Source organism: Castor canadensis, chromosome 10 (assembly GCF_047511655.1).
Source record: "Castor canadensis chromosome 10, mCasCan1.hap1v2, whole genome shotgun sequence".
Lineage (NCBI taxonomy): Eukaryota > Metazoa > Chordata > Mammalia > Rodentia > Castoridae > Castor > Castor canadensis.
This window is the reverse complement of record NC_133395.1, coordinates 64,853,515-64,868,778: the sequence shown is the minus strand read 5'-3', so window position 1 is coordinate 64,868,778 and position 15,264 is coordinate 64,853,515. Positions and strand designations below refer to the sequence as shown.

The following is a 15,264-nucleotide window of genomic DNA, read 5'->3' as shown; positions in this document are numbered from 1 at the left end:
CATAAATTAACAGATAATAAAGTTATGAACTGCAATCTATATACTAAATAAAATGTCTGGCTAGGGACTCTTTTAGCCTAAGGAAAATACAATTCACAGCCTAACCCCCTCACTTGTGAATCTCCAGAAATGAACACAAACTGTTTTACGGAAGAGGGCTACTTATTCTGACATCCTGCGAGAAGCTCACATTCTTATCTTCTTCTTTCAAATCACAAGAGTCTGACTTTGAGCCTCTTACGATATGTCCAGCTCTGATAAGATCAAAGCCAGGATGACAGAAGATGTTTTTGGTGCCAGGTGAACTCAGGTCATATACAATGTAATTTCAAGAGGGCAACTTTTTGGCTTGCCACGCAGGGTGGTAAACTTGGCTGAGCTTTCCGGTCTCCTCTGTGTGGAATCACAGGTACAGGTGGTAAACTTCCTGTGAAGGCTCCTTTACCTGAGAGGTAATTTCAGTGCCTCCAGCATCTTGCATGAATTCACTAAATCTTCTGGTGACAGCAACTAATAGGGAAAAGAATCCAGTTTAAACTGCAAAGTAATAGAGTAATGCTATATAACTGTAATGACCACTGAAATAGGAAATCAAGTATTTTACAAGGAAAAAAGGATTAACAAAGGAGACAAAGACTTCAATTCATTAGAGCAGTGCTATCCAACAGAAATATAATTCAAGCCACATATATAACTTTAAATTTTCTAGTAGTCACACAAAAAGTAAGTAAATAAATAAATAAAAGGGACTGAGAGTATCGCTCAATGGTAGAGCACTTGCCTAGAATGCACAAGGCCCTGGGTCCTATCCCTAGTTCCTCCAGTCCTCTCCAAAACTGAGATACTGAGATTTAACATTTCTTTACTTTGTACTAAGTCTTCTAAATCTAGTATGTTACAAGTTCACAATTTTAGCTGATAGAGGTACTCTTTTGGATGGTGCAACCTTAACCAGTCGGCACAGTATGGTGGGGATAAATACAGCTTTGAGTCACACAGGATGGCTTCAGAGCTGACTGGGCCTGGGTCCAAATCCCAGCCAAACTACACCTGCATGGCTCTGATTGAGTAATTTAATCTACACCTCAATTTCATCATCCCCAAATTATCCCCTAAATGGAGCTAGCTACCTCACTGAGTGATGGAGGATGAGTGAGGTAACAGGTGCAGTATGCCTGGTGGATAGTAAGTACTAACCAATGGCAGATCTGACTATTCAAATAAACACAAGAGGCTGCACTCATGGAACTGGGGTGAGGACTGGAAGACATGCATAATTCATTCCCTTGGAGGTGACTGCTTACATTGCAAGTCTGCTGTGACTGCTGGGGCAAAAGAGCACCTGGACAGAACCTTGGAGGCCACTGCTACCTGGGTGTTGACAGGGCAATGAGAGCAAAGAACAGCCCCTTCTGATAAACAGTCAAAAGAACAAGGTGGCTTTCCCTCTGAGCTCTTTGCATGGCCACTGAGTCCAACTGAGTTAAATCAAAAGGATTAACTATAGCAGAGAAAGGGTTTTGTTCACAGCCTTATTCATCACAGCAAAATGCAGAACATTAGCACTGAAAGGCTAACCTTTATCTCTTCAGTACACACCCTTATCTTAAAGTATGAAATTGAGTTCTAGAGAGGTTAAGTAAGCCACTCAAGGCCACCCAGCAAGTCACTGGCAAGATTGGGAACAGAACAGACTCTACTCTCTAGATCCCAGGGCAGCATTCTTTTTCAGTGCACCACACTGCTTCTCAAAATAGCTTTGATATTCACAACCCTTCCTCAAATTGTAATCACTAGAGGGGAATTTGTATTATATCAAGAAAGTCTATATTTAGCTAAAAAGTATCTAAATATGCTATTCTTACTTCCATTCCTCGAGCTCGGTTTACTAAACAGTACACCTCTGTGAGTGACATTATTCCCCCTCGTTCCTGTTAACATAAGATAGGGGAAAAAAAAAATATTACAATTAGCCCCAGTTAGTATTTCACAGCAGAAATCATAATCAGAGTGAAATAAAAAATCAGAAAACTTGGACTGAACTATAAGTATGGCTCAAGCAGTAGAGTACCTGCTTTGCAAGCATCAAGCCTTGAGTTCAAACCCCAGTCCAACCCCAATACACACACAAAAAAATCAGAAAACTTAAGCTTTTTAAAAACTGTATTTATACACATGAGAACTTATTTGGGTACCACGAGGCATTTCAAACTCAAGTTTTAGACTTTAACTGCCATGGTCAGCATTTTCTTAAATGAAAAGAGGAGCTCTACAAAGGCTTTTTAGAAGTACATTTAAATATTTTTAAGTTACTCCAGCTAATGAATGATGTCACCATTTCATAACCTTTAATGAAGCAACAGGTCTAGGTAATTACTGCCAATGACTGCTAATGTTACAAATAGAGATAACCGGATACTACACACCTTCTCATGGAGGTACACAACTCCTTCTGTAAAGTATTCTTACCAGGACAAAAGGCCAAAACAAAAACCCCTCAGGGAATGCATAGGAATGGGAAATATGTTAATACTATATAGTCAGCCAAAGTACAAGACTCTATAGGATAAACTAGTAGTTTCTTCAATAAATAAATTTTATGACTTGGAGAGACAAGAAGTAGAGGAAGAGAAAACCTGTGGAATTAAAAACAAAAAGAAAAACAGGGAGCTGGGGGTTTAGCTTAGTGTAGTGCTTTTGCCTAGCATGCATGAGACCCTGGGCTCCATTCTTAGTACCAAAAAGCAAACACAAAACAAAACACCCAAACCTGAGACAAATTGATCAGTTGCAATGTATCCTGATTTAAAAAGACAAACTATAAGGGAAAATGTGAACATTAACTAGATATTTGATGATATTGAGGATTTTTAATGTTTTAGGTATGAAATGGTGTATGAAAAGAGTGTTGTGTTTAAAGGAGTCTTTGTCATTATAGTTATTGAATTATTTACAGATAAAATGATGTGATGTCTGGGATTTGCTTTAAAATTATTTTGAATGGAGGTTGGGATTCATATTATTTGTTTGGGCATGTTTGAAATATTTCTTAATAAAAGTGCTTGAATAAATATCACATGTTCTTGCTCATATGCAGAATCTAGTACTTAAAAATAAATGATGGGAATGTAAAACAGGTTCTGTTTGGGAGTGGGTACCAGTGGGAGGGGGAAGGGTGAAGAAGAGGGTGAGGGGAGGTGAATATGGTCAAAGTACTTTACACACACGTATAAAAATACAACAATGAAAACCTGTTGAAACTGTTTAAAGAAGGGAGACGGGATGAGGGGAACAGTGAATTTGATCAAGGTACATTGTATGCATATATGGAAATATCACAATGAAATCCTTTGTACAACTAGTATATGCAAATAAAAATGTTTTTGAAAAAAGAAAAAAAATAAAAGTGCTATAATAAAGATTTGATTAGCTGAATACTGTTAGACTAGATGAATTTGCATTATAGAATTATTAACATACTCTATATTAAATTCTAGATATATAGAAAGTATATAAATAATGTTTTTAAAATAAAAACTTCTATCAAATAGATTTAGAAAGTTATAGATATCTAAAATGGAAATTGAAAGCAATTTAGAAATTACAAAGAATAATTAATAAGTATAATCAGCTAACTTAATATTCCTAAAAGAAAAAATAGCATGTTGGTTACTAGTAACCACATGTAAAAGGAGTTATGCTCTTAAGATTCCTGATGACCCAGAAATCATTTAATACACTTTTAAAAACACTGAGGCTGTGTGCCAGTGCCTCACACCTATAGTCCTAGCTACTTGGGAGGTGAGACCAGGAGGATTACGGTTCAAGGCCAGCCCAAGCAAATAGTTTGAGAGACTCTATCTCCAAAATAACCAGAGGAAAATGGACTGGAGATGTGGCTCAAGTGGTAAGGCACCTCCTTTGCAAGCTCAAAACCCTAAGTTTAAACCCCAGTCCCAAAAATATGCTGAGATTTGGTTTTACCTCTAGTGGTGCCTGCAGTATCCCAGCCAGCTGCTTGGCTAGCTGCATGTGGTACTGTGTGCCTGAGCCGTAGGTTTCCCTGGTGACCGGGTTGGCTATTCCCATGCTCAGTAAGTAGGACTTAAACCTGATAGTCTACAATAAGAGGGGAAAGCGCATGAAAAGACTGGGCAGAGTTAGTCTTCCCACCTCAACATGTAAAATCCTTCTATCACAAGTTCAATTCCACTCAGTTAGTTCTCTATGTAACCATTTCTTTACTGCATCTGTATCCTGTGAGCTTTAAAGCAGAGGATTTCTTAGTGGTTTCTTGCAGAAATCAAGTTATTCTCCTTCCGTCTACTACTTTGCTTTCCCATACTGTTTACTTCACAAATTTACTATGAGAGAAGACTTAGATAATGGCCATGCTATACTTAATACTAACCAAATGATACAACTGAAAATTCAGAAAGGAAAAATACATGTGACCAGATCTTAGGACAAATTTAATGAAACACACATCAAACTTAGGGATATGTATACAATAGCCACTCCTTCAACACTTCAGTGTCTGTTTTCTATACTCCAAGAAAAGGCACTGAAATAATCTTGACTCCTACTAGAACTAACAAAACTTTTATGGTTTACTTTTTTTTTTTACTTTCATATACCATCAAGTTCTAAAAGAAAGAAATAAAATACTATAATCAGAAAGAAAACTTGATGGCTGCAGGTGTAGTTCAGTGGTAAAAATGGCCCTGGGTTCAAGCCCTGGAGCCAACAAATGAATAAATAGTAAAAATTTAAAAAGAAAGAAGCAAACAGGCAAGCCACAAAAACATCATTGTGTTAATGTGTAATGTGGTTTTGAATACCTTAAACAAAAAGTTTCTTTACCTCATCTTCTGTGATGTCACCTTGCTTCTCTTTAATTTTATTAGCAATTGATTTTGACAACTCCACCATTTCTTTAGCCTATCAAAAGAAAAAGAAAGACTAAAAAAGAAATAATGCTCCCAATGTTGTGTTTTCAAAACCGTATGTCAACTGTATGTATTAAGGGGCATAAATGAAATGTACCTTGATCATTAGCTTGCTAAGGTCTTCAAAGGCCTGAAATGAGAAATGAAGTTTTTGTTGGAATCTGTCTAAAGAATTAAAATGTTGTAAAGCAGTGACCATCCCCAGATTTCTCCCCATAATACAAATATATGAAATTTTCTTACAAATATCTGTTTATTAATAAAATAAGTATATAAGTAATACATCTACATTATTTTTAAAATTTATTTTAGATAAGAAACCATAAACTTTCCAAAACAAACTGCAGCAAATTTTTCAGTTTCTAAGAGGAAAATAGTTACTATTGATTAAACAAACAAAAGGTAACTAACTAAACAATAATTCACAAAATATTATTTATTGTTATGTAACACAAATAAGAAAATTGGTTTTGTAACTGTCACAATGTAACCCCAGCACAACAATTTAAAAAAAAAACTCTGGGGCTGGGAGTATGCCCTGAGTTCACTCCCCAGTGACTATCTTTGACTTTCTTGAAAGGATATCAAGAATCAAAAGCAATGTAAAACTTCCCTGATTAAAAATGACAATACACAGCTTCAGGAATACTTTTTTGGCAATAATTTTGGATATACTAATAGGGTGTGATTCAACTGAAATAGTGCCTCAGCCTCTAAGTATTAAACCCATTGTACATTTGAGTACCACCAAAAGTATATCTAAATAAATGTTAATTGATCAGTTGTTTAATTTGCTATAGCAAATATTCCACTTCAAAGGCCTCTTCAAATTTAACCAGACATGTTTCTAATAAATTATTTCAAGTTACTGAAAATATACTGCCTGTGTAGAATTTTTTTGTCTAATTGATGTGCACAGGCATTATTTTTAAAATCAATTAAGCAACTTGTCATTAATTGAAAAATAAGTCATACATAAAGCAGTGGCTCTCAGAAGCTCATGCCCATCTGCAGAAAAGTATCCCCATCTGCAAAGGGGTTTTGCTAAAAGAATAGAGTGTTGTGTGAGATTCTTATGGCCAACCAGCTAAGGCTAACACAGAACAAAGGGGAATGTGCACACACCTAACAGGAATTTCCTCAGATAAACAAAGGGCTTAAACACTGCCTTCTTATCAGCAACAGCCAGCAGAGGCAGGAAACCCTTTGTGAGAAGCTCTGGGCATTTAAATGGGAGGCAAATCACACACCAACCTAGTTTTCAAAAATAAAACACACAGGCAATTTGTACACTTAAGATTTTTACTTTGACTATATGAAATATTAATAAATTTCTTTTACATGTGTACAGAAAACTGGTAAGACAAAATTTTATTATATTTTCATAGAAAAACACACCAAAATAGTGAACCCACATAGAATATATATGTTAACGTTTATTGCTTATAAATATAATCATTTAAAAAATAAACATAATTATAGTGCCTTGGAAGACTTATCCATATAACTTTAAGAAAATTTATGTAATTATAAAGCAAAACAATAGCTTCCTCACTTCTATTTCTATTATTATTCTGAACTTTGGAATTAGCCAACTATCAAAAAAAGGGTGGAAAAAGTACCTACAACAAAAGTTAGAGTGAGACAGATGCACACACACCTTCTATTATTTTGTCTGCTAGCTTACAGAACCTTATATCCATGAAACTAGACCGAAATTGAGTAACTCATTTCATAAAAATTTAGAAAAACGTCATTTTGAGCCAGGCATGGTAGCAAACGTTTATACTCCCAGCACTTGGGAGGGTGAGGCAGGAGGACTGAGAGTTCAAATCAATCTGGGCTACAAAGTGAGACCCTATCTCAAAAATACAAAAACAGACAAGCACATACTAACACCAAGTTAGTAGGGCAGCATTCAGAAAAAGGAATATAAATAATCCAAAGTCGTTCACTGTTCCATGTCATCTTTGTAACTGTTGACACAAAGAGAGTGACAACAGCACTGCAGAAAGAACAGTGCCAGCACCCCCTGGGTATTGAAGACAGTGACGGCTCCCAATCTAGTCACTTCCTCTGGATAATAAGAACCACTCTGATGCTAAAATATCAGAATTTTGTGGGACAGAGGATTCTGGGAAGATGGGGCTGGGGCAGCACATGTTTTGAATTTCTCCAAATCTTCACATAAAGCAGACAGGGCAACCGCATCTCAAAACCAAAGCCCATCGGCAGCATACACTACAAAAATCAAATGTCATGATGCTGACAAGACCCTGACGGTACAAACAAATGGGGACATATAATGAGGCCTGCCTGATGTCAGAAGGTAGGCAGGAAAAAGAAAAGGGAAGCTCTGGTATAGAGCTGGAAAGAAAGTCATGACAGTGCCTAGAACTGGGAGGGTTTCCCCCATTTCTCTACTGGGTAGGTCCACCAGGTCCCCAGCAAAGGAATCAAATAGCAATTTTTTGTTCTAGTTAGTTTTCAAGTTTTACTTAGACAACTTGGACTACAGTCCTCCTACAGATGCCTCCCACGTTGCTACAGTGTCAGGCCCAGCTTTTTTATTGAGATGGAGGTGTGGAGGGTGTCTCACTAACTTTTTTGTCTGGGCTGAGTTCCACCTCCTAAATAACTGGGATTACAGATGTGAGTCAATATGCCTGGCAGAATCAACAAAATTTTGAACACTACATTGAAACAGCTAAGGAGGGAGCTAAAAAAAAAAAACCACCCTGAACTCAGCCTTTCTCTAGAAGTTTAGGAAAACGAATTCCCTTTGAAACTGAGCCACAACAAAAGATAAGGTTGAATCCCACCCAAACTTATTATAAGAAAAAAGACAATATGGAGGAGAACTACATGGTACAGACAACAAAAGTATACCAGAAAGACATGTTCACAGACTGGATCAAAATGCCATCTTCAGGGCTAGAGGTGTGGCTCAAATGGTAGAGCACCTGCCTAGCAAGCACGAGGTCCTGAGTTCACACCCAGTACTGCCAAAAAGTAAAGTGTGATATTTTATTTAAAATACACTAAAAGATGTTACAGGCTCTGAGAGGACAATACAAGTCAGAAAAGAGGTACTAGGGATGGAAACCAGGGCCTCAAACATGCTAGGCAAGCGCTCTACCACTGAGCTACATCCCTAGCCCGAGCCTAGGATTTTAAATCCAGCAAGACTGAATTTCAGGTACAAGGAACACAAACATGCCACATAGAAGGAATATTACTCCATTACTCCTGCTTTGGATCATCAAAATGAGTAAGGGAAGATCACCGTAAGCACTGCTGGTATCAGTTAGATTTAGTCCTGAGCCAGCCTACCCGAGAGCTGTGGGGACAGCGTGTGCCGTGGCAGCATGTGAAGGTAGGGATGGCACACATATTAAATGCAAGGTCAGTGGGGACAAAATTGTCTTTATAGCTGCTTTAATAATTACTGGTAGTGTTGCTCTAATTTGAATTGAAAGGAATGGTATAATCTCTGGAGGCACTTCAGGTAACAACACAATCCTAGCTCTGTCCATTGTACAGGCCTGAAACAAACATCAACCCAAAGCTACACATAGATTGTGGGCTTGAAATACTGTTTCTCACTTAAAAAAACAAACAAACAAAAAAACAGAGCTTCCCAGTTAAATTTTTATTCTAGATATGGGGCAGGAAATGCACAAGGTAGTCCTAGAGCCTCTGTCACACCAGACAATGATGACACCAGATAGGTCATGTCAAAAGTACTCAGGTGCCAACTTGAAGAGGCTCTCATTGGGCAAAGATGGGATGGTCTGAGAATCAAGTAGAATAAATAATTGCAAATGACTGAAACTTACCAATACATTAAAATTTGTGATGATAATATAAAGTCTAGTCAATTTTGGAGGATAAGAAGGGACTAATTTATTATCCTGATGATAAAGGAAAAAGCAAAGTCCTGCCTTCCCTCTATAAATTATGTCAGTGGGAAATCACACAGGAGATGAAGGGAAGCAGCTCTTTAAAAAGTATTTCAAGCCAGGCATGATAGTGCCCATCTATAATCCCTACACTCAGGAGGATGAGGTAGGAGAATGTGAAGTTGAGGCTAGCATGGGATACTCAGTGAGATTGTCTCAAAAAAAAGAAAAAAAAAGTATTCCAACTAATACATGAAAAATAAACAGAATATCACCATTTGTAAATGCCAATGAACTAATACTTCTGACAAAACTAATATATCTGCAAATTTCATTATCTGCAACCACCAATGACTAATAGACCTTGAACATTAACAGTCACTAACATGAAAAAAAGAGAGCTGATGAGCTCCTAACGAAAGAACAAAGCTTCACCTCCAGTGACTGTCAAAGGGACTGAACATGAATGTCATCAAGCTTCTGGATCCAGCTGCAAATCTTGAGGAAATACATAGGATGGATTACCGTAACTATGCAATCCACAAAGTCTATACCAGTCACTTAATAAGTACTTAAGGTACCGTTGATACCTCAATGGTAACCTGCATTTTAAGTAGTAAACCATGATAGGCATTCCATAACTTATTTACTTTGGATCAAAGCAACAGGGCCAACAAACATAGACTGAAACCTCCAAAACTGTGTGCCAAAACAAACCTCTACTCTTTATATGTCAATTACCTCGGGTGTTTGTTACAGTAATGGAAAGCTAACACACCAATGATATGTTTAGATACATTAACTAATTATAGAATCTAATCATCACTGGCTTTCAGAACTAGAGTTCTTTCCCTTTCACTTGAATTTCCTCATTTATGATGATGCTTCACAAACACTGAAACATACATGTTTCAAGAAGACATGACAGGCTGGATTGAGCCATTCTTACTGTCTGTGTGTGGTCCCCGAGCAGTATCAGTATAAAACTGTGCCTTGGCTAGCCAGGGACAGTAGCCACAGAACAGGATTTTTCTCTCAACTAAGTTAACCCAAATTTCAAAATAATTATGTAGAGGACCTTGAATTCATTACATGTATCTCCAATTAACTACATCTATAAAATTTATACACAACATTCTATGATATTTTCTAACAGAAAACAAACTTGTTTCTTTCTTATTTCGATAAAAAAAACTTTTAAAACTTGTTTTGGTTAAATTATGACAGCCTAAGGTGGATCTATTAAAGGAACAGGAGGCTATGGATCTTAAGGCCAACTAGATATATTCCAGATCACAGAATGGAATTAGTCATGGTTGTCGCCAAAGAATAACAACAAATGGCTGAAGGTGAGGCTGAATAGACTTGTTGAAGAGTTACCTCAGAAATGTTTTTGTCAGTTTCTTTTCTTTTTTCTTCCAGTTTCCTCTCAATGCCTACAATGCCTACGGCTCTTACTCTTCCAGGCTGGAGGAAAAAAAATGTAGAACATAAAACACACAGAATGGAAAAGAAACAAAATCTTTTGTGACCATACTGTGTTTTCAATGGAAAGGAACCACAAAGAACCAAAGAAACAGCATACAACTAACTACATCTAGCTCCCTTTCAAAATGCTGTGTCCTGGAGGTGCTTAATGAGCTTCAAGTTGAATACACAATATGTGGCATATTTTACTCTGCATTTTAGATATAAATTAAATTTCCCATTTATTTTTGTTCTTTGCCAACCTATCATGTATTTAATAAGGTCTCAAATGTACAAAAAGTTATAGCTAAAATTTTAAAACTTGACAGTTATTAACTAAGCTACTTTCTCACATCTGAGTGCCTGCCCACAGCTGGTGACTAGCCTAAGTGCTATGGAAGTTAATTTTTTATCAGAACACCACTATTTTGTTTTGGGCAAGTTTTACAATCACAGAGACATTTTCTTAATGAAGATGTTAAGTACAGAGTTGAAAATACTAGACTAATAGTTTTACAAATACCTGGGGTCCTCTATTTGTTTGTAATGACTGGGAAACTGGCATATTCTCCCATCTTCTCTGTGTCATTTCCTCTGATAGACGCCTGTAAAACTGTTACACACACACATATACTTTACATGAGTCAGTCAGGTTGGGGCATCCTCAAACAAATTATTTCTTGACATTTCTTTAGTCTGTTTTTTCATTTGCAACAAGCCCAGGATTCCCAGAGACATCAAAGGAAATCAAAGGAAGTTGTTTTCTTGGCTCAACTTCAGAAAGCACAAAGGAAAAGAAAAACCAAGGAATTGACCTTCTACATAAAGTGGGTTATTCTCAACAAAGTGATGAGTGACAATGAAACAAATAGACTTACCACAAACAATCCTGCACATGTGGGTTGTTTTCCATCTACACTGAAACACAGTGCCAGAAAAAAATATATAGCCATTTTCCATGAAGGAGGCAGATAATCATTTGACCAGTTAAAATATGAAGCCAAAAATAAACACACTGGCTTATGAAAAATCAAATATATTTTTCAAATACAGTGAGAATAATTGTTTAGTCACTTATGTTTGCTTAGTGATTACTGTGTGAGGAGCACTCGATGGGGTGCTGTCAAGAAATCAAATAATTTTTTACATTGCTACAGAGATTAACACCTTGAATGCCTTAAGAATACTTGTACAATGACTTACTAATCAGAACAGAAAAACTACTGGTGTTGTTAATATGACAGAAGCCTAACTATTTAAGTAATTAGATTTGTATGGAGTTAGGACAGACTGCCTGATTGAAGGCTGGTGAGTTTCAGATGCTACCTGAGGTTAACATGTCCCTGTATTACACTCTGTTCCTGGAACCAAACCAACCACTGAAAGTGTTGCTGTAGCCAGGAGCATGACTTAGCACATTTCTAGTCTCTGCCCCTCCTAGTAACCACACCTTCCTGCTTTCTGTTCCCACTGTAACCTAAAACACATATCCTCCACTCTGATAAGGCTTAAGACATAAAGATTTTATTGTAAAAATATGGTAAAACATGATCAGGCACCAGTGGCTCACACCTGTAATTCTAGCTAGCTGGAAGGCAGAGATCAAGAAGATCAAGGTTTGAAGCCAGCCCAGACAAATAGTTCAAGAGAGTTCAAGACACCCTATCTCGAAAACACCCAGTACAGTGAAACTTGGTCTGCTGAATAATACTGCCTTCTATCGTATTAACAACACACACACACACACACACACACACACACACACACACACACACACACACTTTTGGTCCAATTTCATTCATATGGAAACTTACCTCAATCTGGCCATGTTCCTTGAAGGAGAGTTTGATGTAGGAATTCTTACTACTTTGGAAGGGGCCAGGTTCTTTGTGAGGAGGAGCTGGGTGCAGATGAACCACTATTTTGGCACTAAAGAAAGAGCAAATGTAACATATTTAATTGTCTTTCAAAAATCACTAATTCTTTTGTAACTCTTAATATATTTCAAACCACTCTTAAATTCATGTACATTGAATATCCTGAAATTCATCTTTTAAATTTTTTATTAATTCAGAATAAATGAAGCTTTCAAAAATAGCTCTACTTAAAACTTAGAAACTGTGAACCAAAAAGTTTCAAGTTACTAACTGTATGCATTTAAAGTGGGGTTTTAGAAAATAAGCTCAAAATAAATTTGCAAAGTTTTGAGTGGTTTATGACTGGGGCTTTCCATCTGCAAATGCATCCCCAGAGGTTATTAGGGGTCCTATAATTTCTGCCAAAGCATACTACCTTACTCATTTAAAAACAAAATGTAAAAACTGTCTGTAAACCTGGCCAGCTGGTATTTTATTACTATCCCATCCAAAACTAACATTCTATGGTGTCATTTGTTGGAAAATGCTGCTTAATCACCAGCATGATCTAGTGAGACCCAACCACAAAAGCAACTCTCAAAATGCTGCTGCCCTAGGAACACAGCTACTGTTATCTTTACGACCACTGTTATCTTCTGTGCTATTAAAAATACCACCATATTTGTTCAGCTTTGTAAGTCTGTTTTCCTCCAACTTGCTCAGTAAACAATCTTCTATAAAGATTAGAGAAACCAAAAAACTCATAATCAAAGTCTCCTGGATACCTAGTACATCAAGCACTCTACCACTAAGCTACCCCCAACTCCTAAAGACTCTTCTTTCTGATCACTCATAGATATGCCTATTGAACAATTTCATTTTTCTTTGGGCCTATTTGTTGCCCAAATATCACTGTAAAATTGAAACACCATGAGTTGGGCCTCCTCAGTATATGCAAGCTTGGTTAGTGAACTGGGGTCAGCCTAATAAGGACTCTTCATCTGTTCCTTTGTGGTGAACAACTTTAAGACAGATGAGCAAATAAACTATATGAGCAGAAGCATAGGACTGTTTGGAATAAATCATCAAGTATAGAACCAGAACTATGATTATTATGACTAAGAATTTGTAAATTGAAAATTCTTGGACCTACTATCAGGTTCTATCAAAGGAAAACCAATAAAAAGCTATGTGATTATGATACAAAATAAAGCTTATAATTTTCAAAGTAAGCATTAAAAACCCTTGTTAATTTTTCATGTATTTCACTGAGTCATTCAATTACATTTCATCAAATTTAAAACTTACAAAATGAAAAAAGCATCTTGAGTTCAGAACATGTTAAAAGGTGAAAAACAATAAATCAATGCAATATGGTGATTATTTGGAGAAAGGGCTGGAAACTACAGAGAACTTTTAAGAAAAGTTGTCCTGGCATATCACTTAATTCTTCTTAAAAAGTAAGAAACTAATTGCAAGTAAACATTATCGATATTCTTGTTACAGAGTTTTGGTTACCCTGAAACACAGCAGAGGAAAAATCAAATAATCTGGAATACTGTTAAAATTTTACTTTCTAGAATGCAGTAAGTTTGAGAAAAATGAAAAGGGAAAAGTTACAGGAACAATCTAACCTAAACATCTATGGCTGGCTCTTCAAAATGTTGGTTAGAGCTGGGCATGGTGGCACACACCTGAAATCCCAGAACTTGGAAAGCTGAGGCAGGAGGATTGGGAGTTCAAGGCCAGCCTGAGCAACATAGTGAGTTTGAAGCCAGCCTGTGCTGCATAGTAGACCCTTTCTTAAAACAACAATAATGACAAAAAGAACTGGGCATAGTAGCACATGCCATCACTCAGGAGGCTGAGGCAAGGGGATTGAAAGTTCAAGGCCATCCTAAGCTACATAGAGAGTTAGAGACCAGCTTAGGCTACATAGGGAGATTTTGTCTCAAAAAAACCCTGAAAAAACAAACAACCCTCCCCTACATATATATGTATGTATTTATTTATGTCAAACAATCTTTTACGGTAGCTGTAACATTATGATTAAGGCAAGCATTAATTGCACTTCCAATAAAATTCAATGTCATTTAACTTCCTATTAGGCTAAATCTAATGAGGGGCCCAGGTTGAAAAAAAAATCCATGCCAACAATATTTGTTCCTAAGTCTCCAGAATCACATGCACTTAAAACATGAAGACATATTTGATGAGGAATATTTGAGCCTGCACCTGTATACCACAGTGGCCCACATCTCCTGGTTTACCTGGGACAGTCCCATTGCTATGCTTGCTGCCTTGGTCTATTTATTAATTGTACCTCTTATTTTCTTATAAATGACATGTTTTGCAAAATGACTATTATGATACTCTGTATTTAATCCTCAAACTTGAGAAATACACTGAATGATCAGCTAGAAATAGGAGTAGTTCTTTTTTCTCAGATGAGTTGTTTCTAATTTTAAGCACTGAATGACAGGCACACATGTGAAAGCCAAGTGTCTGTGGAATATATACAATTATAGATGGCCCTGTTTATTAATTGTGACCCAATGATATTACAGCAAACCTCAGTATTTTCTTCAGACTTTAAGAATGAGTCTAAGGTGGGACTAAAACCTTAAGCAGCCTCCTGACCAACAGAAAGAGTAAATGTTTTTGTGAATAAATCCTGTCACATGTAGAACGCACCTCTTCCCAATGCCAGCTGCCTGCTCCTCAATGAACACAATCTGGGACAGAGGGATGGCCATGCAGCACTCCTAGGGGAAATCAATAAACAACACTCATCAGTGCTCCTTGTTCTACAGCATTAGCACGCCACACACCCCAAAGGTGTGTCATTTTATTGGTGAAATGAACTTTTGTTTTCTTTTTTTGTGGGACTGGGGATGGAATCCAGGGCCTTGAATATACCAGGCAAGCAGTCTACTACTGAGTTATACCTCCACCCTCCTTACATAAAATTAAGGAAAAATTAAATAAGAGTAGTATCATAGTGCATGGGAGAACATATAAGGTTTAAAATCAGCAGTAAGCCAGGTACGTGGGGGCACAATCCTATAATCTCAGAATTTAGGAGGGTGA

General features: G+C 37.0%; 1 protein-coding gene across 5 annotated transcripts in view; it reads right to left on the bottom strand.

Moving 5' to 3' along the window:
* Positions 1-15,264, bottom strand: part of Vps36 (vacuolar protein sorting 36 homolog) — a 29,635-nt gene that overhangs the window by 5,088 nt on the left and 9,283 nt on the right. For 2 of the 5 annotated variants that reach the window (XM_020178385.2, XM_020178389.2), the window contains exons 3-11: positions 14,869-14,939; positions 12,133-12,247; positions 10,842-10,931; positions 10,232-10,318; positions 5,047-5,079; positions 4,864-4,941; positions 3,985-4,119; positions 1,866-1,931; positions 446-510 (exon numbers count right to left, since the gene is read on the bottom strand). In XM_020178385.2, coding sequence (XP_020033974.1) covers positions 446-510; positions 1,866-1,931; positions 3,985-4,119; positions 4,864-4,941; positions 5,047-5,079; positions 10,232-10,318; positions 10,842-10,931; positions 12,133-12,247; positions 14,869-14,939 — 740 coding nt within the window. The remainder of the gene's footprint in view (positions 1-445; positions 511-1,865; positions 1,932-3,984; positions 4,120-4,863; positions 4,942-5,046; positions 5,080-10,231; positions 10,319-10,841; positions 10,932-12,132; positions 12,248-14,868; positions 14,940-15,264) is intronic. The other 3 variants (XM_020178387.2, XM_020178388.2, XM_020178392.2) reach the window with 3 other exon arrangements.